The sequence below is a fragment of the Diplodia corticola genome (genome assembly GCF_001883845.1).
Source record: "Diplodia corticola strain CBS 112549 chromosome Unknown scaffold40, whole genome shotgun sequence".
Lineage (NCBI taxonomy): Eukaryota > Fungi > Ascomycota > Dothideomycetes > Botryosphaeriales > Botryosphaeriaceae > Diplodia > Diplodia corticola.
In genome coordinates this window covers 96,907-118,081 of record NW_017971519.1, presented here as the reverse complement: position 1 = coordinate 118,081, position 21,175 = coordinate 96,907, and the positions used below count along the sequence as shown (strand labels likewise).

General features: G+C 57.3%; 6 protein-coding genes across 6 annotated transcripts; 4 read left to right on the top strand and 2 right to left on the bottom strand.

The window, feature by feature from the left end:
- Nucleotides 1-26: 26 nt before the first annotated feature.
- BKCO1_4000034 (zinc-binding oxidoreductase) lies at nt 27-1,316 on the bottom strand (the record flags this gene model as incomplete). The annotated part of the gene is made up of 3 exons (XM_020275443.1): nt 27-956; nt 1,045-1,099; nt 1,168-1,316. 3 exons carry the CDS (start codon nt 1,314-1,316, stop codon nt 27-29), a joined length of 1,134 nt encoding a protein of 377 aa, XP_020128468.1.
- Nucleotides 1,317-1,913: 597 nt separating this feature from the next.
- BKCO1_4000033 (cellulase family protein) lies at nt 1,914-3,128 on the bottom strand (the record flags this gene model as incomplete). The annotated part of the gene is made up of 1 exon (XM_020275442.1): nt 1,914-3,128. One exon carries the CDS (start codon nt 3,126-3,128, stop codon nt 1,914-1,916), a length of 1,215 nt encoding a protein of 404 aa, XP_020128471.1.
- Nucleotides 3,129-8,351: 5,223 nt separating this feature from the next.
- BKCO1_4000032 (glycosyltransferase family 2 protein) lies at nt 8,352-11,366 on the top strand (the record flags this gene model as incomplete). The annotated part of the gene is made up of 3 exons (XM_020275441.1): nt 8,352-8,438; nt 8,491-8,657; nt 8,714-11,366. 3 exons carry the CDS (start codon nt 8,352-8,354, stop codon nt 11,364-11,366), a joined length of 2,907 nt encoding a protein of 968 aa, XP_020128470.1.
- Nucleotides 11,367-13,479: 2,113 nt separating this feature from the next.
- On the top strand, nt 13,480-15,112 carry BKCO1_4000031 (methyltransferase domain-containing protein; the record flags this gene model as incomplete). The annotated part of the gene is made up of 10 exons (XM_020275440.1): nt 13,480-13,542; nt 13,595-13,635; nt 13,702-13,810; nt 13,863-13,985; nt 14,047-14,068; nt 14,119-14,141; nt 14,195-14,236; nt 14,317-14,477; nt 14,598-14,823; nt 14,942-15,112. 10 exons carry the CDS (start codon nt 13,480-13,482, stop codon nt 15,110-15,112), a joined length of 981 nt encoding a protein of 326 aa, XP_020128473.1.
- Nucleotides 15,113-16,241: 1,129 nt separating this feature from the next.
- Nucleotides 16,242-17,444, top strand: BKCO1_4000030 (tetratricopeptide-like helical protein; the record flags this gene model as incomplete). The annotated part of the gene is made up of 1 exon (XM_020275439.1): nt 16,242-17,444. The coding sequence occupies one exon, from the start codon at nt 16,242-16,244 to the stop codon at nt 17,442-17,444; it is 1,203 nt and encodes a 400-aa protein (XP_020128472.1).
- Nucleotides 17,445-18,717: 1,273 nt separating this feature from the next.
- On the top strand, nt 18,718-19,774 carry BKCO1_4000029 (protocatechuate-dioxygenase beta subunit protein; the record flags this gene model as incomplete). Its single annotated transcript, XM_020275437.1, has 2 exons — nt 18,718-19,284; nt 19,367-19,774. The coding sequence occupies 2 exons, from the start codon at nt 18,718-18,720 to the stop codon at nt 19,772-19,774; spliced, it is 975 nt and encodes a 324-aa protein (XP_020128414.1).
- Between the last annotated feature and the right edge of the window lie 1,401 nt (nt 19,775-21,175).

Here is a 21,175-nt window from a genome sequence, read left to right as displayed (position 1 = left end):
CCACCAAACGCAGTAGATTCCTCCTTCTACAAAGTAACAACAATCTTCTTCGCCGAAACGCCCCCCTTCAGCACATCGCACGCCTTCTGCAAACTCTCCAAGCCCTCCCCCACCACCTCCGGCCTCGGCATACACTTGAACCGGCCATCCTCCAACGCCTTGGGCAAAAACGTCCCAAACACCGCCGGCCCCACCTCCGTCTTCCCGCTCATGCTCCCCCACATCCACTTCGCCTCGACGCCCTCCGGCAAATTGTCCTTCAACCCCTCGGGCAACCACCGCACGCTCGCCACGAACCTCCTCCCCTCCGTCCCCACCCTCGCCGCCACCTCCACACACGCCTCGACCGCACCCCCCACGCTCACCGCATCAAACACGCCCGCAAACCGCCTCCCCACAAACGCCTCCACAATCCCATCCACCACGCCCTCCGCCCGATAATCAAACGCCCGCGCCGCCCCCAGCCCGTCAACCACATACCCCGCGTTCGCCTCCCCCGCAACGCCCCAGACCTCGTACCCCGCGCACCGCGCCAGCTGCACCGCGCAGCTCCCCACGCTGCTCGCCGCGCCCCACACCAGCAAGACTTCCTTATCCTTTTCGTTCCCGCCCTCCTTCCCGCCATCCCCCTCCCCCTCCCCACCCCCCTCAACACCGGCGCCAGTAGTAACAGCAGGAATCGCACTCGGCAACCGCAACCCCAAAAACCCGTCTTCAAACAGCCCCGCCGCCGCCGTGCCCGTCGCCAGCGGCACGACGCACGCGTCGGCGAGCGGCAGGCCGGGGGGGATCCTCGCCACCAGCGGCGGCCGCTGCCTGACGAAGCGCTGGAAGGCGCCGCCGGCGGGGTCCCTGGCGTCGAAGCCGGGGGTGAGGGCGAGGACGGGGTCGCCGGGGCGGAAGATGGTGGTGTCGGCGGAGGGGCCGAGGGCGTGGATGTGGCCGGCTATGTCGGTCTGGAAAGGGGGGAGAAAGAGGAATGGGGGGTTAGTTGGAGGGGGGTTTTTTTTTGTTATTTATTGGAGGGGAGGGGGCGGGGCTTACGCCGAGGATCCACGGGTAGGGGAGGGGGTAGAAGGCTGATTCTTGGAGGACGTAGCTGTGGCAGGGGGCGGTCAGATGTGTTTCTTTTCGTTCAGGTCGTTTGAGGAGGAGAAAAAAACGTACTCGACGGGATTGACGGCTATGGCGCCGACTTTGATGATGATTTCGTCGCCGACGGGCTCGGGAAAGGGGGCTTCCTTGACTTGGAGTGGGTAGGCTTTCTCGGAAGTGAGCCAGGCGGCTTCGTTCTTGAGAGGTTGTTGGGCGGCCATCCTGCTTGAACTCGAAAAGGATGGAGAGAGGTTGGGGGTGTGAAAAGCGAGCGAAGATGCTTATGAAGTCGGGAGGCTTATGTACTGGCCGGAGGTGGCCGTCTACGTTCCGGCTGACAGGCGTGAATCTCTGATCGCATACTTTGCAAGATGCGATGCATCCGTCAACGCCGTAAGTCTTACGATGGAGTCCGGCAATAGGTGCCGGACTTAGTGCGGGGTTAACCCCCTCTCACGTTGTAACGCCGTCAGCTTATCACCACCTCCGCTGCGTAAGCACTAGCCGTTACTTATTCGCTCCAGGGCCAGCTGGAACAAGACTTTGTCCCCATCCATCGCCCATGCAAAGCTGTCCTCGAAGCGATCCTGGCGCAACAGTGTTGAGGTCATATAAAGCCGGGAAACTCCTATATCCGACGAGGGGGGGCGTAGCCGGACCTGCCTTCACTGCACCCTTGGCTTGTATTGCCCGAGAGCGACACGGCACTTTCAACTGCGCCGGTTGGAGAGTTGGAATATCGATAGATACAAACATGGGCCGAGCATCCCATTCTTCAACCAGCCGCTGACAGCCAGTCAAACTCGCACAGACATCATTCAAGGACCCTGCGTAACATCAAACATATCGCCCAGAATGTCCGGGAAGCTGGCGTTCCTCCACCCGCTCCACTCCTTGTCCACCAGCCCAAACGTCTCCTCGAAGTCCGTCTGCCCGTCGCGGATGTAATACGTCCCCTGCAGCGCCCAAAACGCCCAATCGGCATCGTTCCCGGTCATGTAGTCGACCAAGCACGTGTAATACGCCACCTCGTTCGCGCTCGGCGTGTCCAGGTTCCAGCCGAACTCGCTCAGCCAGAGCGGGCCCGTGTAGTCCTTGCCCTCGGCCAGCAGGTAGCCCGTCTTGGAGCCGAGCTTGGCCTGGTGGTCGGCGCAGTCGCTGTACGACCACGACCACTGGTAGTTGTGGAACTCCCACACGACCTTGTCGGGGAACGCGGCGCGGTCGAGCGGGTTGCCGTACAGGAACGACAGGTCCGTCGCGTAGCTGGGCCCGCCGACGACGAGCAGCAGGTCGGCGTTGGCGCCGTGGATGGCGTCGAGCCCCTGGCCGACGAATTTGTACCAGTCGGCGTGGTCGCTGCTGTCCTGGCCGGACCCCGCGCGCAGCTCGTTGCGCAGCGACATGCCGACGACGTTGGGGTGCGCGGCGGCGAACTCGGCCATGGCGGCGAGGCCTTGCAGCCAGTTGGCCGTGTTGAAGTAGCGCGACGCCGCGTCGTTGTAGCCCGCGGCCTCGTCCCACCAGCCGTTGCCGTCGTCGGAGCCGCAGCACCACGACGCGTGCGAGACGTGGTTGTCGAGGACGACGAGCACGTTTGCGGCGGCGAGGTCGTCGATGATGTGGGCGAAGGTCGACTGCGTCGTGGCGTCTGCGAGCCACGAGTTGGCGGCGACGGCGGCGTCGTACAGGGCCGTCATGTCTGCGGCGGCGATGCCGGCCGAGTCGCCGGCGGCGGTGAAGGCGTCCGAGACGGACTGCGACGGGTTGAGGGCCATGTCGATCGAGTAGGTGAGGCGGACGCAGTTGAAGCCGTTGTCGGACAGCCACGACGCGATGTACGAGGTTGCCTGGTGGTTCAGGCCCTCGGGGATCTTGGTTTCCATGTGGCCGGCCCAGTTGGCGCACCGGAGCTTCACGCGTGCGCCGCTCGAGTCGACGATCCAGCGGCCCGAGGTGCTGAGGACCTCGCCGGCGGCCCGGGAGGCCAGGAGTGTTGCCGCGAGGCCGAGGCGCTTGAGGTTGGTCCACATGATGTTGGCTTTGGCTCTTATGGTTTCTCTCCGCGGACTGTGGTCGGTTGGGAAGGGAGGGCCAACTGAAGCGTACAGCAGTGCAACGTGACGGACGCTTTATACCTACCATCCGTGTGCTGATCATCGACAAACTACCCGGTTATTCCTGATAAATGGGGATCCCGACGCAGTGCATGATTCTGGTGTGGAGCCGGCGGACCGGAGTCCCGTACGAGCGAAACAAACATTGGCAGGGTTCGTATGGGCATCCCCACCGGGGTCGACCGTTTCCGCTCAGGGACTCTAAACGTGATATTTTTGGTCGCTGCGTAGGACGCCGGATCCGTGTGGGCGGGTGATCTGCTCGAGTCGTCTCAGGCACGCGCTGCAATCTCAATGTCCGCGGTTGAGCCGGCTGCCCCAGCACGACTCGCCAAAAACACTTCAAGATTATGCCTTGTCGTGTAGCTTTAGCCCTCCGGAACCTTGCGTACGCGGCGCGCTGCGTCGTTCCGATTGGCATTTGAGTCACCTGTGGTCCGCTTGGCGATTTGTGGAGAAACTGCGTTGTGGGGAGGTGAAAACGAGAAGTCGAATGTTGGTGATTCACTTTGCCCCACGCTGTTCGACTACTCGCGGTGGGTTTCTTGGCGGCCCTGACAGCTTGCATGGGCACTTCTGCATGCCCCTCCCCGCCAAATCTGCAAGCCATCGCGGTACTCGTCGTAGAACAGCAATGTGCAACCATTTCCGTTTCTAGTAACATCTATCAGCCATGGTACGACGAGAATGGCTATAAAATCGAAACACAATTCAGATAGGAGCAGTGAAGAGGATGCAATACCCCGCCATTTGATGACGTCACTCTCCGGTGGGAGAGTAAACGCCTTCCTTTTACTGAATATTGGCGACAGCACCAGATCACATTGGAGTGGATTCAGAGGGTTACTAGTCCGTGGTAAGCTTGTAATCATCATGTGAGAAACCTGGCTCCTGCGCTGAGGGAAATCAAGGGGAAAAAAGAAAGCTTGGGTGGCCATTTACCGGGTGACCTGGTGGGGCATATTGAGATCCGGCGACTGATGCTCCGAGGCCGAAGATTTTAGCCAAAACCCAGCCGAGCCCAGGCGTTGTTACGTCTGATGTGTCAACCATCTCTTTTGAATGTTCCGGGCCTTTGTCCGAATTGCCTGTGCAATCTTTTCTCTAGAAATGCCTCTTGAATGCTGGTCATTATTACTATATCTTCTGCTGCCGTCCGGTTAAGTATTACGGATCATGCACAATAAAGTATCTGTCAGTGTTGAACTAAATTTCCAACATTTCTTGGTGGGTTATGAAGAGCAGCAGGAGCGACTTGGGATGCACCAACTGGTAGATGGGGACCGGCCAGGTTGTTGGCATCCAATACCTTGAGCTGAAGAAAGCTTACTATTGTACTCCGATCGTGTGTATTTCTGTACGTCACTTTTAAGATTCCAGCAACCTCGGCGGCCAGAGTATGGAGATGAAAGCAACAGAACTCCAAGTCTTCGAACAAAGGTCGACACACCAAAGGCTTGTGCAGATTGCTTTGGAGTGGGTGGGTTTTTCGAGTTCTGGCAAAACCCTATGTATCCACACTTGCAGCAATGCACCGCTTTCTTCTTACCGAAAGATTCAGGGTCCTTGGCAGAAAACGGCACAAGCGCATCAATGGGTGGTCCGGCAGTCTTCCTGGCCGGAAGTTTCATAATTATGAGAGGTATGGGAAGAAAAATGTTGGGAATCCGCGTTTCAATAGCCTGCTGGACATGTCAACGCGGGCATTCAAGCCCAGTCTCCAAGGCTTTGTTCCCTATTGTGCAATCTCTAGGCCAGATCCTGCCCGGACCATGAAGCACGTTTATCCTTCCGATCATCTCCTTGATCTTGCAAACCGGTACCGTCGAAGTCAGCCCAAAGACACGATACGTCTTCTAGCACCCATAGCCCTCCTTGCCCACCTCAAGACATATCTTCAGCAACTTCTTTCGCCATACACGCTCAAGTCCCCGCTTGGTAGCTCCTCTGGGAGCTACCATAGTGTCGCGCCTCCACCCTGAACCGCAATGATGGGGGTGAGGGTGACGGAGGGCGAGGATGCTTGGTTCAGCTGGAGTATGCGGGCTTTGTGGTGTGCATGTTAGGTGCCGAGATGGGGAAGAGGTGAAGGATGGTGGTGGTGGTGGCTGAAGTGGAAGCGGAAGTGAAAATGGAGCAGTGGCGAAATCTTGTGGGTGGGCGGAGCAGGGGAGCGCTCTCGAGGGAGATACGAGTTTCGGGAACTCGAGGGCTTCGAATGATGCGCTTGAGAAGCGGACACATCAGGCCCTCGAGACTCGAGAGGACATGCTGAAGGATGGGAAGAGGCGAGGCGGGGTCTCAAACGCATTTTCCGCACTGCCCTCTCCTGTAAGTGCTGCCTGCGCCGCGCACAAGGTGGGTGTCTTTGTAGAACTACTCGTTAGGACCACGTTCGGACTCCAGCGCCGTATCAAGCCGGAAGGGATATAGTCGTGGTCTGTTGACCGTTCTGTTCATCATATCGATGTTATGCAGACGAAGACCTCCCAACAGGCCACTACCGCGCTATCTTGGTAGGAACAGCTACTAGCTGTACCTTCGGACCAGAAGCACTTGGTGAGTATCCACTTGACTCGAAACTCGTTCGAGAAAAGGAGCGGATACGATCACTTTGTTTAGCGTCGGCTTTAAGACGGCTGGCTCGGCATTGACTGCAGTTTGGACTCAGGGTCGATTCTGGAAGTATGGTGATGGCAGATGCATCTTGCTAGCGAGACAGCTGGAGGGCGCATGCTTTGAGAGTTGGTCATTGGGAACAATGGAGGCAAAATAGGTATGGCAAGCCAGGACAGCAGATCGAGTTGAGGTTCTTTGAGGGTAGCCAAGACGGCGCTAAAATGCGGCGTCGGCCACGGGCGTTTAGGAGCAGTACGCAGCGAGGTAGTGCGGCGCCAGGAATCACGCCAGCGTCAAGTTAGCAAAAGTTAGATATAGTCGGCGCCGCATCCGCGATTCTGATGGCAGCGGCTTGCGCCAGTGTGGAGCGTTGGCCAGAGGCGCAGCGTGCGTGACGCTGGCTGCAATCAGTGGCGGGATGATGAAATTGGAAAATGTTTCATGCGGCAGGTCGCAGCTGAAGGATTTTGCGGGCGGCTGCAAGTGTGACGAGCTAGCGGCGTCATATGGAGTGATGGAGGAGAGGGTCTGCGTTGCGCGGGACTTGATGTTTTGTCCGAGCGACGGATCGACAGCAGATTGATCAGGGCGGGGATGTCGCAGCGTGAAACACGAAACTATAGAAAGTTGCCTGTTCCTGACGGGCGTTCCCCCAGCTTGCGCGGCAGAGACGGGGCAGTCCCAAAGAGTCTTGTCAGTCCTCTTCGCGGAGGGTCGGAGGTTGATGGGCGCGGCCGGGATGCACACAGGGCGTCCAGGGTCGATGATTTGCAGGAACCGATGGGGCTACCGGCACCGGGGGCCAGGAAGATGCTGGTGAGGGGGGCGCACTAGAACTGCCACTCCACTGCGACGGTTGCACGCTGTCGCTGTTCAGCTCGCTCTCGGGGCTGACAGCTCGCTGAAGGGTGCCAGGCTCGAGCAGTCGGCTGCGGCGTGGCGGCATGCATGGGAGCCGGCAGCCGAGAGAAAACCTTTCCATGCGGCTCACGAAAACGTGCGCGGCGGCAGGAGAGGGGTGGGCGCGAGCGGGCGGTGGACGAGGGGCACGAGCGCACAGACAGGCTGTCGCTGCAGTAGGCGGGCAGTGGGCGGGACGGCATTGGTGGTGGTGATTCCTGAACGGGCGGGCTCTGGGGGGGCTCTGGGGCTATTTTTGGCGAGTCGCGGTCGCATTTGCGGTGGTGCGACGCGGCGAGCGAGTCCTGATTGCCCGAGCTCGCTGGTCTCAAACGCCGGGTGGCCCAAAGCGGCAGGCTCCACCGCGGCCACCGCGGCCGGGGAGCCAGCCAGTGCGCGCCTCCCGCCACCAAGCGAGCGCGCTGCCAGAACCGCCGTTGCGAGCTTGACGCCATGCCAGCACACCCGAAGCCCAGCTGCCCGGCTGCCCTCCTACCGCCAGGCACCACGCCGCCCCCAGCGGGTGGCGCTGGTCTGCGGGTCACCCGTCAGCGCGCGCGTGAGGCGATCGCCGGCCCAGCGCGCGTAGAGCGAGCAGCGAGCAGCGAGCAGCGCGCATCCATCGCGACTGGCATGCGGCGACTGGCCGCGACTGGCCGCGACTGGCTGCGCATGCCTCGCCTGTCAGCGCACGGCCCGGGGACCCCTGCGCGGCGCTGGAGATGCATGGGGATGCATGCAACCGCCCAGCGCGAGCCGTGTCGATGGTGCCGTCGTAGCTGGGCCCGCAATGCGCATACACGACCGCCAAGATATTGCTGCCGTTAGCCCATGTCCTCCATCCAGCATGGCGGCGGCCCAGAGCGCCTCTTGGGGCCTGCCGTTTATATCCCAGCATCAAGAGCCTCGTCGCCTGCCGCAGACGGGTGAGCCGGCCTGAGTCCCTGAGTCCTCTTCTTTTCATCGCTCCATTGCCTGCTTCGCTCTGCCCCATTCCGCCCTCCGTCGCTCGTTTGCCTGCCTCGACGAGATCGCCGCTAGTCGTCGACGCGCTCGCAGATCTCGCAGCTGATCGTGCACCCGCTGCCGCTGCCTCGCGCTCCACGCCCGCGATACGAGACATTCCAGCGCACCAAGGCCGCGCTGCAGGTGGCGCCTGCTTTGGCCCTTCGAGAACAAAAGGACCAGCCCTCGCCATCTCCGTCCGCCATATCCGTGCCTTCTCGTTTTCTTCTTTTCTAGCGTTGTGCGACACGCCCGCCAGACGGGTAGCAAGCGCATCTGCCGTGCTACAATTGAGCGCCCTCGCCCACGTCAGTTGCAGCCCTCAACCACCGCCTTTCTTTCCTGAGCCCGCCGCCTTCTTCACCCGAACCGTACGGCCTTCCTGTCCCAAAATAACCCTGCCCGTTTCCGTTTCGCATAAACACGCTAACCCCCCCGCCTGGAGCAGTCGCCCGTCTACAACCCTAATTCTTCGCCGCCTGGATTGCGCCCGCCTACTACTTACTCCCTTGCACATGTCCTTTCTTCCCGCCGCTTAACCCCTCCGCTCCGCTCCCAATCCGCTTCTCCCTTGTCACTCGCTTCGACACTTCCAACTCCCACCCTCGCTTCAATATGTTGCGCGAAGCCTTGGGCCTGGTGGCCCGCGAGGCCAACGAGAATGGCGTCATTGCCATCACCGACCCGTGGCCCGTCAAAGACGTGAGTCGCCTCGCCTGCTCGGGGAATGCTGTCCCACTGATGTCTCTTGCAGATCGTATACTGCGCCATTGTTGGCGGAGTCATGCTCATGGCCCTTCTCGAATGGTTCCTCTGGGTCGCTGCTTTCCTGTACTGCCTTGTCAAGGTCTACCAGAAGGCCGAAACCACCAGCATCAAGGTCCTGGCCGTCATCATCAGCATCGTCTTCACTCTGCTCAGGTACGTGGCCCAGCCGTCCATAGCCAAGGCCGTCGACTAACCCAGCCGCCACCTAGATGCATTTTCCTCCCCATCATGGTCGTCACTCTCCCGCTCCCTTCCCAGGTCACGCAGACCTTCCCCCAGGTCATGGTCGAATTCTTCCAATGGTTCGCTTTCTGGTCCTTCGCTGGTCTGCTCACTATTCCTTGGCTTTTCTGTGTCTACCAGCTGGTTACACACTCCATTGGTCGCACAAAGCGGATCAAGCATGTCTTGGACGAGGCTTCCGCTCCCAAAGTCGTCATCATCTTGCCCTGCTACAAGGAAATGCCCGAAGTCCTCATGCGCACCTGCGACTCCCTGGTCGACTGCGAATACCCGCCCTCGTGCCTGCACATCTTCCTCTCTTTCGACGGTGACCAGGAGGACGAACTTTACCTGAACACGATCGAGAAGCTTGGCGTGCCGCTCACCCTGGACACATACCCCAAGAGCATCGACGTGACCTACCGCAGCTGCCGCATCACAGTCTCCCGGTTCAAGCACGGCGGCAAGCGACACTGCCAGAAGAGCACCTACAAGCTCATCGACAAAATCTACTCCGAGTACCTCAAGCGGAACGACAACCTTTTCGTGCTGTTCATCGATTCGGACTGCATCCTGGACAAGGTCTGCATCCAGAACTTCATGTACGAAATGGAGCTCAAGCCCGGAAGCAAGCAGAACATGTTGGCCATGACTGGCGTCATTACCTCTACTACCGAGAAGAACAGTCTGATCACGATCCTGCAGGACATGGAGTATATCCACGGCCAGCTTTTCGAGCGTTCTGTCGAGTCCGGCTGCGGTGCCGTCACGTGCTTGCCCGGCGCCCTTACCATCCTGCGTTTCTCTGCCTTCCGTAAGATGGCCAAGTACTACTTCGCCGACAAGGCCGAGCAGTGCGAGGATCTCTTTGACTACGGCAAGTGCCACTTGGGCGAGGATCGCTGGCTGACTCACTTGTTCATGATTGGAGCAAAGGAGCGCTACCAGATCCAGATGAACACTGGCGCTTTCTGCAAGACCGAGGCCGTTCAGACGTACAAAAGTTTGCTCAAGCAGCGCCGCCGTTGGTTCTTGGGATTCATCACCAACGAGGTTTGCATGCTTACAGACATTCGCCTTTGGAAACGCTACACCATCCTTTGCATCGTTCGTTTCATGCAAAACACCATCCGGACCACTGCTCTGCTTTTCTTCATCATGGTCATCTCCATCATCACCACCTCCCAGAAGATTTCGAACTTGCCCGTCGGTTTTATTGCCGTGTCTCTCGGTCTCAACTGGGTTCTCATGCTCTACTTCGGCGCCATGCTCGGCCGTTACAAGATCATGCTCTACCCGATCATGTTCGTTGTGAACCCCTTCTTCAACTGGTGCTACATGGTTTACGGAATCTTCACCGCTGGACAGCGCACCTGGGGTGGTCCTCGTGCCGACGCCGGATCGGCCGACAGCAGCACCACTCCCCAGGCCGCCATCGAGCATGCCGAAGCCACCGGCGACGATCTCAACGTGGTACCCGAGACGTTCAAGCCCGCCGTCGAGATTGCGCGCAAGAAGTCGAAGAAGGAGGGACGTGCGGCCCAGTTGCCACTCCAGCCGGCGGACCACTTGGAGGGTCGTTTCGCGCCTGCGAACAGGCTTCCAGGAGGTTGGTACGAGCAAGGCAACGATTCTGGTCTCACGCTCCCAGATATGCTTCCCCGCGACCCGAACGCGCCACGCCTGCCGCTCCACCCTCGCGAGTCCTTCGATTCGTTCGTCACGCAGACGTCGGGCGGCAACAACTCGATCTACATGCCTCGCCGCGTCGAGTCCGTCATGGACGTCGAGGGCGTCGCCGCGTACCACCTCGCCCAAGCTGCTCAGCGTCCAGCAGGTGGTGCCTTCTATGAGCAGGGTCCTGGCGACGCACAGTACGGGCCCGTCAGTCAAGGCAAGCCTGGTTTCCACGAGTCTATTGACTCACTCGATAGCTCCAACTACGGCTACTACGAGCGCAAGGATCTTCGCGACCTTTCTCCGAGCCGCGATCAATCTGATCGCCAGCAACACACGCGCGTCGCAAGTGAGAACAGCATGTACTCCTCGCGTTCCAAGTCCCCCGGTCCCGGTTCCTCTCCGCTAGCGGCTGAGCTGAAGGAGTACAACAGCAGTGCCGAGGCCGGCAAGGGCCACCCGGCTCTGGCGTCGGCCCAGCAGCCCACCGACAACAACTCGCCTTACTCGAACTCCAACGCCAGCACCTCCGCCTCCAGCCTCGCGGTGCCTGCGCCCAGCCATCGCCCCACGGCTTCCATCGGCAGCGCCGGCCGCCAGGGCCGCAGCCCGCTCGCGCGCGCCAGCTTCGTCCGCACGAGCGAGCACATGGACCAGGAATTCGAGATGCAGGTGCAACAGGGACAACAGCAGCAGCAGACGCCGCTGATGGATCCGCGCGACCGCAGCCGCAGCCCGGCCGTCGTCTACAGCGTCCCGGACGTCCAGGTGTACCGGCCCGCCATGCCTTCTGACGACGACAACACTCCTGCCGCCGCCGTCGCCCAGTCCAGTGCTGCGGGAGCTCAGCAGGAACAGCAGCAGGGCCACTCGCGCACCGGCAGCCGCGACAGCGAGGGCAAGAGGCGGAAGAGGCTGACGAAGCAGCCGCCTAGCAGTCGCAGGCAAAGCCAGGCTGACTGAGTTTTTCCCTTTCACTTTATACATTTGCTGCATGGAATCGGCGTTTTTTTTTATATCGTCATTAAAAAGTGGGATTTTTTTCGAATGGGGGGCGTTTTCCGCCTGTCTGCCCCCTCCTCCTGACATTGATCTGCGCGCTGCTGCACATACACATACACGGAATTGTGGCTATTCCTTCTTTCTATACATGCATGCATGCTGGTCTTTTTTTTCTTCCGGGGGGTAGGAAGGTTTTTCTTTAACCTTTGGCAGAAGATGGGGTTCAGTCGACTGGATTCTGGATTCATTAGAGCTGGGGCGTCATGGTTCTTTTATTCCATCTCTCTTTTCAGAGTATAGTAATATTGGGATGGCAGCCACAGCAGCACGGTAGTGGGGAAGGGGAGAGCAGGGAAGGATGGAGGCAAAGAAATAGCGAGCGAGCTGCTGGATTAACCTCATGTCTGAAGGTTACTACTAGTATTTAAGTTTAATTCAAACGTATGATACGATCTTCATCACCACCGTCAGCCGTTGTGATTGCTTTCTGTGCGCGTTTGCGGTTGTCGTGGAGTCTTTCTTTCTCGGTGCTTGTCTTTGTGCACGCGCTATCTATCTCTTTTCTTCTTCTTGTTTCTGCGTTTTGGATTCGTGTCTGACACAAGCACACCGACCCTTTGGCTTTTCTACCTACGTTTCCACCCGCGCGCGCGCGGATCAGAGTGGGGGGCGGTGTGCTGAGGGAGGTACTGCCATGTCTGAGATGATGATGATGCACACGGGACGGACGGCTAGCTGCCTCCCGGGGAGGAGGGGAAGGGAGGTGTGGTGTGGGGGGTTTGAGACAAAAGGCGTATGTACGCGCAGGCCGGGTGAAGCGGAGGCGGAGACCGGGGGCGGGGCGGGACGGGACGGAGGGGTGGGATGGGTGAACCAGTGACGCGGGTTGGGTTTGTTTGCCCGGGAGGGAATAATAGGATGTGTCTCGGGTAGCTGACTTGGTGCGGGGCTGTAGGTAAGACCGGGGTGGGTGTGGCGGTGTGTGGCTGAAAAGCTTGTTTTTTTTTGGGGGGGTTTCTTTTGCAGAGGGCGTCGTGGGATGGTGGTGAGGGGGAGCCGATGGTTCTCAGCGCTGCTTGGCTGGTGGTTGTGGCTGGTGGGTGGATATGGAGACGGAGGTTGGGTTTTGTGCTCTTCTACCTAGAGCATAGCGTGGGTGGGATGATGTTCCGGTGTTTTTGGTGGAGTGTTGGTTCTTCTCGAATGTCTTGGATTTGAGCTTTTTCGGCGGGGTGACTGCGAAGGCGGAACCGGGCAAAGAAGGGTTGGAATCTCAATGGATTGACCAACGGAGGAGTAGTAAATGCAGATGTAAAAAGATGTCCAACAATCGATTTCGTCAAAAACCAACCTGAGGCAGTATCTCGCGCTGTGAAATCTTATCATCTGCTTTTGTTTATGCATTGTCTTAATTAGGGCCTACTGTCTACACTCCAATTGAATGAATGCCATCTTTATATAACGGGAAAGGCAGGCCTCAAGAAAGTCTCCATCGTTACAGCATCGGGGATAGTTGGCAAAGATATTTAGATTCCCTGGAAGTCTGGTACTATATTCAATTTGCATCCGAATACTTTCCGTGTATCGTGATTGCTCCCGGTATATACGCATTGAAACTTTCCGCAAAACCGAACTAACCCAATGTGGAAGGTATGTGTACCGTCTCTCCCCGTGTTCATCAGTTGTCGTCCACATCCAAAGACGATCTCCCTCCCAGTTATGCTTACTGATCCCATCATACTCAGCTATACTGTGATGATGGGGATTTTCATGCGATCACGGACTCATTTCGGCCACCGGACGCTCAGGTCTCCTGAGGTGTGGGGCATGTGGAGTAGGCGAGGCTATTTGAGTGTATAATCGCCACGCCGCACCGTGAACCACAGCGTCGGATACCCTCTGCAGAAACTGCGCCTCTCACCTTGCGCGCACAAAGGAATCACGGCCCGCCCCGCCCTTCGCTACGTTTCACTCAAATTTTTGACTTTTTTTTTCTTTTTCCCCCACCCCCGCAACAACCCCCCTTCTCCGTGCGATCAGCAGCGCTTGCATCGGCGGGACTCTTCCAGCCGCAATGACGTCTTTGGATCAGATTGTCTACGCTCCCGGGGACCAGGAGATCGAGGTCGATACCAGTGTAAGCGCCGCGTGTTGACGGGCAGAACTTTGGCGTCTGATTAAATTGCCAGTTCGATGACGACTCTGCCGTTGGAAGTGTGGAGGATCGCCTGTAACTGACCCCTTTTTTCAGTCGCTCACGAGTTCCAATAGACAAGTGTTGAACGGTGTGCTGCAGTTCCCAATATTCGCAGTCACTAAGCTCGAGTGTCATCGCCTATCCGATTGAGCACGGCCGCCGCTACCACGCGTACAAGGATGGCTCTTACATCATGCCCAATGATGAGGTTCGTGGCCACGCGGTTTCGGGCAAAGGTTTTGACTAAGCGATCATGGCAGAATGAGGCAGATCGCCTTGACCTGCTGCACCATATGCTGATGATCTTGTTCGACGGCAAGCGTATCCACTCTCCGGTCAAGAGGGAAAACCTCAGACGTGTTCTTGATGCCGGTACTGGGACGGTTAGTATTTCCAGAAAAAGAATGATTGAGAAACGTAGAACCGGAGCTGACTCGCATCTAGGGTATTTGGGCAATCGACGTCGGTAGGTGACTCTTGCCAGCTTTTATCGCTAATCAACTCACACATGCTCAGGCGATGAGTATCCCGAGGCAGAGGTATTTTCTACTCCATGTACCGTTTGAGAAACACGATTGATAGTATAGCGCAGGTTATCGGCAACGATCTCAGCCCCACTCAGCCACAGTGGGTGGTACGTACTATTGCCCGCTCCAGTCGGAGAAAGAAAAAGGGACAAGCGAGGTATCTGACGTGAAACGAAAACACGAACAGCCACCGAACGTCAAGTTCGAAGTCGACGACATCGAAGAGCCCTGGACGTATGCGGAGCCGTTCGATCTCATCTTCTCCAGGTACATGGACGCCGCCATCTCCAACTGGCCCGCACTCGTGGCGAACATGTTCGCCAGCACCAGGCCAGGAGGTTGGGCCGAGTACGTACACGCTCTCTTCTTCTCCTCCGCTCCTTCCCCCACCATTCTCTTTCCGTACTTTCCTCTTCCCCGCGGAAAAAAACCTACCACTGATCCCCTCCTTTCCTTCTCCCCGCCCAGACTCCAAGGCTTCGACACGCACTACAAATCCGACGACGGCTCCTTGCCCGTGGACTCGTACATCCACAAGTTCGTTGGCATGCTCGAAGAGGGCTGCACGAAGCTGGGCAAGGAAGTCTATACGGGCCCAACATTCGCGGGCCTGCTCAAAGATGCGGGCTTCGTGAACGTCCACGTGCAAAAGTACAAGTTGCCGCTGGGTCCGTGGCCGAAGGATAAGAAGATGGTATGTTTTCCTCCCATCTGTCCCTCTCTCCCCTCCTCCTCCTCCCGTATGTTGTCCGATCAGGAGAGAAGATGGTGATGTCTCGAGACTTCGTACTCACGAGCGGACAACACTGCAGAAAGAGGTCGGCACGGTGAACCTGATGCAGGTTCTGGAGGGCATGGAGGCGTTTTCGTACCGCCTGTTCACGGGGATCCTGGGCTGGTCGCTCGAGGAGGTGCAGGTGCTTATCGCAAAGACGACCAAGGAGCTGAAGAGCATGAAGTACCATGCGTACGACGAGTTGTAAGCTTCTGTCACCGGAACATTCTTTGCATGTCGTTCGAGACGCTGACGCGTGGCGCATATCGTTAGCTACGTCACGTACGCTCAAAAGCCGGAATGAAAGTATAGTAAGGCGAGCGAGGTTTGTTTCCCATCTGGCTGAGTGCGCAGGAAATTGTCGGACGGTGATCACAGACGGTCACAGGCAGAAGCTGGTGGATCTGGATGGTTTGTTGTACGCTGCTGCTATCTGGTGTTTATATACACGAACTCAACAGGGGACAGCGATTGTAGCAAGGGTTAATAAGGGAGGTGAACAATATAACACGTTGTTGAATACCCTGTTGGGTTGATGATTATTGATGTTCATCCTTACAATGCGCCTCAATGTTATTCATTATACGTGTTCGTCATTGTCCAACAGAAATGATATAGCTGCATCATGGAAGGGGAATAAACAGGTAGTATCTGAATTTTTGTTTTTATATGAAAAAAAAGGTAGCCTCGCTTAGGGACGTATGTACAAAGCGCCTCCGGTTTGTCTGCGCTGAGAATGCCGAAAGCCGTATATCGTGGAATCCTCGATCTCGGGCTCATAATTGGTGAATTGGTAGAATCCTTCGCGGTAGCAATGATAGCACCTTCACATTTCGGAAGAGTGGTCTCGGATGCCTGAACGCAAGGACGTTGAATCAGCGTGAGACGATGGGTCGGCTGTGCTGGCAGCCTCGTTGTCGATCTCGATTGAGGTCGACGCCTGACGGGCGGCCCAGCCAGTGGAAATTCGGCGGCATTATTGAAGGCATGAGGGGTTTTCGGCTTTCCGATCTCCAGTCTATTTAGTTCTGTGCTCGAATGATGTACTGTCGAATTTGGAAGGTGGGTTGGCCCGAGGCGGTGGGCTGCTGGCTGTGCCGCATACGAAAAAAGGCATTACGCCGTGACGGCGTGGAGACACGGCTGACTGATGGAATTGAATGCAGGCGAGGAAGAGGCAAGTGACTACCAGCTGGTAGGCAGCATGTTGGGGAGGAATTGAGGGCGCAAAGGAAAAGACGTGGCCGGCTTATCGGCGATAAAGCACCGTAGCTGCACTTTCGCCCGCCCTCGACGGTACCGTCATCTCAGCACTCACTCACCCCGCGACGGAAGCCATGTCGGCGCCGGACGCAGATTCAGCCACCCCTCCATTCTTCCGCCTCCCGCGCGAGCTGCGCGATGAGGTCTACGCCTCCGCCCTCGCCCCGCACAACTTCCGCGTCGAGCACGACGATGATCACGTCGAGTACAAGTACGACCTGCGACTCATGCGCGTCAACCGTCAGCTCCACGACGAAGCCACCCAAGTCTTCCGCCGCTTGAATGTCTTCGCCCGCATCGAAACCCCGTGGCCCGAGGCAAAGCAGCACATCTCCGGCGAAGGCCGTGTCCCCATCGTCGCATCCGGTCCCGCCGCCGCCAGCTTCTCCGCCGCCCACCTCCGAGTCAACATTGAGGCATACCAATACGCCTTCGGCCACGACGAGACCCACAGCCTGGTCGTCCTAGTCGACCATCTGCCTCACTTCTGCCGAATGTGGTACTACTCGGACTTGAGCCACCCCGGTCTCAATACCCATCTGCGCCTCACTCTGGCCCTGCAAGATCCTTTCTCGCCCACGACCGCCGACAACAGGATACCGCAAGCTCTGAAGCGGAGGATGCTGGCTCCGTTCGGGGACATCAAGCACCTGCATGCCTTGCGTATAGAAGGCCAGGCTGACGCGTCGTTAGAGGCCGAACTGCGCAGTGCCCAGGCTGTGCCTTACAAGACGGCCGAAGAATGCTTGGAGGAAGCATCCCGGCTCAAGGACGAGGGAAACGCCGCTCTTCAGAAGAACCAATTTCGCGAAGCATTGCGCTTGTACGAAGAGGCATTTCTGGCCATGCACATCGTCGTGTCCGGCAAGAGGCGCTCTATTTGGGGCAATGCCTACTTCGAGACACACCTGCACGAAGGTCAATTTGCCGACCAGTACGGGCAGCTGGTACGGCTCGTCTTGCGGGTCAAGCTTGTCGCGAATACCACTCTGGCCTACCTGAAGCTGGAGGATTACCACATGACCAAGTTTTGGGGCATGCGCAGCATCCAGCTTATGCGCGATGGCATGGGCATCGAGAACGACGATGACGACCAGCCGATGCCGGGCTTTGCTGCTGCCAATGAGATGGGCAAGATTTACTATCGGACAGCCCTCGCTTGCAAAGCTCTTGATGAAACAGAGCAGGCAAGAAAGCTCTTGCGCATCGCTGTTCAATACCTACCAAGAGATCCTCACGTCCAAGCGGCCTTGGCTTCTGTTGCCCTGAGAATTTAGTAGCTGCTTCCGAGCGCCGCCTGACTTCCCGTGCTGCCGACTTACCGCAGCTTCGTGGGCCGCTTCCCCTGACTGCTTGGATGACATGCACTCGGCCACTTTCCACCACTCCCCGAGCACCGGCGTCCAGACATGTCCGTATCATACGTCAGTGCCGGACAAGCCGACGACCTCATGCCGTTTGCATTGTTTGGCTACCCAAGGAAGGTTCCATCGATATTGTTCTCTGCAGCGTCGTTCATGCCTGCAAAGTGGTGTCATTAAATTCGACTCTATAAGGCAGCCTGAGCTTCGGAGCTGACGAATAGTGTCTAGCCTATTTGCAAATCCGGCCGGATCTCGGTAACACCGAACAAGAAGATCACCAGCTCTATTCCTTCTTCGAGAATAGGTAGACGCGTAACGACAACGATGTATAGGGCAGGTCGCAGGGTCGCAAGGCAGACAACACCAACGAGCCAAACTCTGGCCGTGGCCTCCGTGAAACCTGGTTTCAGAACCCTTGCGGTTCTCCTGAACCTGCCGGGCGGTACATTAAACTCGGTTCTCAAAGGACATCAGAAAAGCACAGAATAGGATTGTCTTTCGGAAAATCATAATCGTTTTGCATTCATCACCCCATGGAGCGCTGTGCCGCCATCTCAATCGTGTGTGTGTGTGTTCGTCACTTTTTCTCCGGATTCCGTCAGCATGCGCGTCAAGCCACACACTGCATCCCGCAGGAACAACAAGCAATCGGATTTCGGGCAGTACAGCCGGCCTAAATATCTTGGCTGTTTCTTGGCTGGATTCCGCAGTGGCAGGCAAGCAGACAATGCGGGCTCGAAACAGCAAAAACAGTCGTAAGCCTTGGTGGGTCCCGGCAAGGCGTCGGCACATGAGACACCAATTGGCGCTTCTAGATCTACGATAGCGGTAAGCATAATCGCTGCCGTCGATCGAAACCGTTTACCTGGCATGGATGCACTGGGCACATTTGAGCTGGCCTTAGGTCGTGTTCAGGCAGGATATTCGGCACTGTTTCTCAGTTACGCGTGGACGTTTCCAATCACCCTCGCGCTGATTGGGTGTCGGACACTAGTAGTATGCTACACGCAATGCGTAAGTCTCCTGCGACGAGAAGGCGGAGCTTGGGGAAGGGGATTCCGTGGGGCTCCCTTATAAAGACATGCCCCAGAACACTTGAATCCAATTTCTCCTCCACCGCTTGCCGCTCCCTTAGGCTTCACCTTCTCTCACTTAGCCGTTCGTTTGGTCTTTTGTTCAGCAAAAAATGCAGCCCACCCTGCTTCTCGCCCTCGGGGCGTCTCTCCTCTCCGGGGTCATCGCCCACCCCCACCACGCAGACATGTCCCACGCCGAGATCACTCGCCGCTCGCACCTGTCGAAGCGCTGTGAGGGCGCCGCCGCCTCCATGAACCGCAAGCGCTGGGCCAAGCGCAACTCGAAGCGCGATCTTGTCTCACGGTCCGCCAACACCACTTACAGCATAAACACCGAGGCGCCGTACTACGACGTGCTCCAGAACAACACTTGCATTCTTACCGAAGAAGTGACCGGAGGCCCATACATCTGGCCCCGTTCGCAGACTCTGCGCCAAGACATGACCGAGGGCGAGGCCGGTGTGCCTCTGTACCTGGACATTGGTGTCATGGACGTCAACTCCTGCGAGCCGCTGCCCAACGTGCTCGTCGACGTCTGGCACTGCAACGCCACCGGCAGCTACTCGTCCTTCACCGGCCTGAGCCCGGACACGCCGTTCGAGACGCTCCTCGACCAGCTCAACGCCACCATCGGCGACGACCTGCACACCGACGACACCACGTTCCTGCGCGGAATGGTACGGCATCACTCCACTCCCCATCTCCGTCCTTTCCCGCATGAAAACCAAACGCTAACGTTGTCTTTTCTCTCCCAAACAGTGGCCCACCGACGAGAACGGCATCACCGAGATCCGCACCATCTTCCCCGGCTTCTACGTCGAGCGCACGGTGCACATCCACGTCCAGGTCCACGACAACTGGGTCGTCCGCGCCAACGGCACCCTCGCGTCGTCGGACACGGTCTCGACCGGCCAGATCTTCGCCGCCGAGGACCTCACCCAGCAGATCGTCGCGCTCGAGCCGTACGTCAGCCACACCGGCATCAACCGCACCACCAACGCCATCGACGACATCTACGCCGACGAGATCAAGAACGGCTTCGATCCCGTCATGGACATCGTGCCGCTCGACGGGAACGATGTGACCAAGGGCATGGTCGGGTACATCACGATTGGCGTGGATACCGAGACGCAGCAGGCGATGAGGAAGAAGTTGAGGAAGTTGTAGATGGGGCTGTTTGTTCCTGGGACGTTATGGATGTTGGATGTCGGGATGATGGTATAGACTTGTTTCATGGTATATTCTTTGCATTGAAGATGGAGATGTCACGATGCAAGTCACTCAGACTGCTTAAAGAGACTCATAGTTCTAATCCTATGCTAAATGGACAAAGCACCAAGTGAACACGTATATGACGTGGAAAAACCTGAATGTCGATGCAAGCTACATCCAGAACGCGTTTGAGCTTTAGTATTTGTCAGAACGATGATGGACACGATCGTTGTTTTACGGACGTCATCATTTGCTGAAAGTGGTGCTCAACACCATGATATCATCACTTTCACCTCCCTCGACACTCGTTGCCGATATCGCTATTCTTTTTGATCATGCACATAAGCACCACGTAGCAGCAGATTCAATAAATCATCCAGAATCAATCATGTCCTCATGTGGCCTTCTGCGATCACCGACCAACACTTTCTCTAAATTGCCTCAGTCATAATATCCGTAGCTTGGCCCTTGTTTCCTATGGTAGAAGCGGCTTCAAATCGTTGATCGTTAAGGAGTCAAAATCGGCCTCACGATCTTTGTCTCGTTCTCTATTTCATTACCTCCATCAGACCCTACTGCATCCGCAGTTTCTTCATCCTTGACCGTGTTTCTCTTGTATGACCAATACATCCATACCGCCCAGAGTCACATTACCAACCCTGTCAGCGGTATAGTGATCGGAACGGATTCAATCACCGGTGTGTTGAAGAGTGCCAAAATCTTGGTTAGTGACTGCCATTATTGTTCGCGCGATTGAGCTGACCGAAAAGGATGTGCCAGGAAGGAAGAGGGCAGCCCATATAGCTATGGTCTTCATGGAAGAGCCGTCACGTTTTGCTGCGTTTGCCAGTCTTGCGGAATCCTTCGCCTCTTCTGGTTGGTCTTTGCCGTTTCGATGTTGATTTTGCTATCCCTCTGAGCAGGAAGAGAGTACAGCTGCATCAACAGAGGCCAGCCGAGTATCGTCGCTATATACGCATCCCTCTCACACTCACGGCAGATGTCTGTCATGCCGATCTTTCTTTGCAATTGTCGAGCTCTCCCTCCAGCCTGACCACCTCCCTCCAGTGCCTCACATATCCTCCCCCCAGACACCAACCCCGACCACAAAGCGGAATCCACACACACAGTACCAACAAAACAATCCCTCCCTCACCCCCTCCTCCTCCTGCTCTTCCTCCTCCTCCTCATCCTCGCTCTCTCGATCACTCCACGCATCATCGTATGTACATCCACCATCCCTTCACCAGCGCCGACTTCCTCCGCCGCAACTTCGCCTAGCTGGCCGCCATCTTCGTGTTGAGCGCAATGCAACTAGTAGCGTTAGCGACCCCGGGGGGGGGGGGGGGGGGGGGG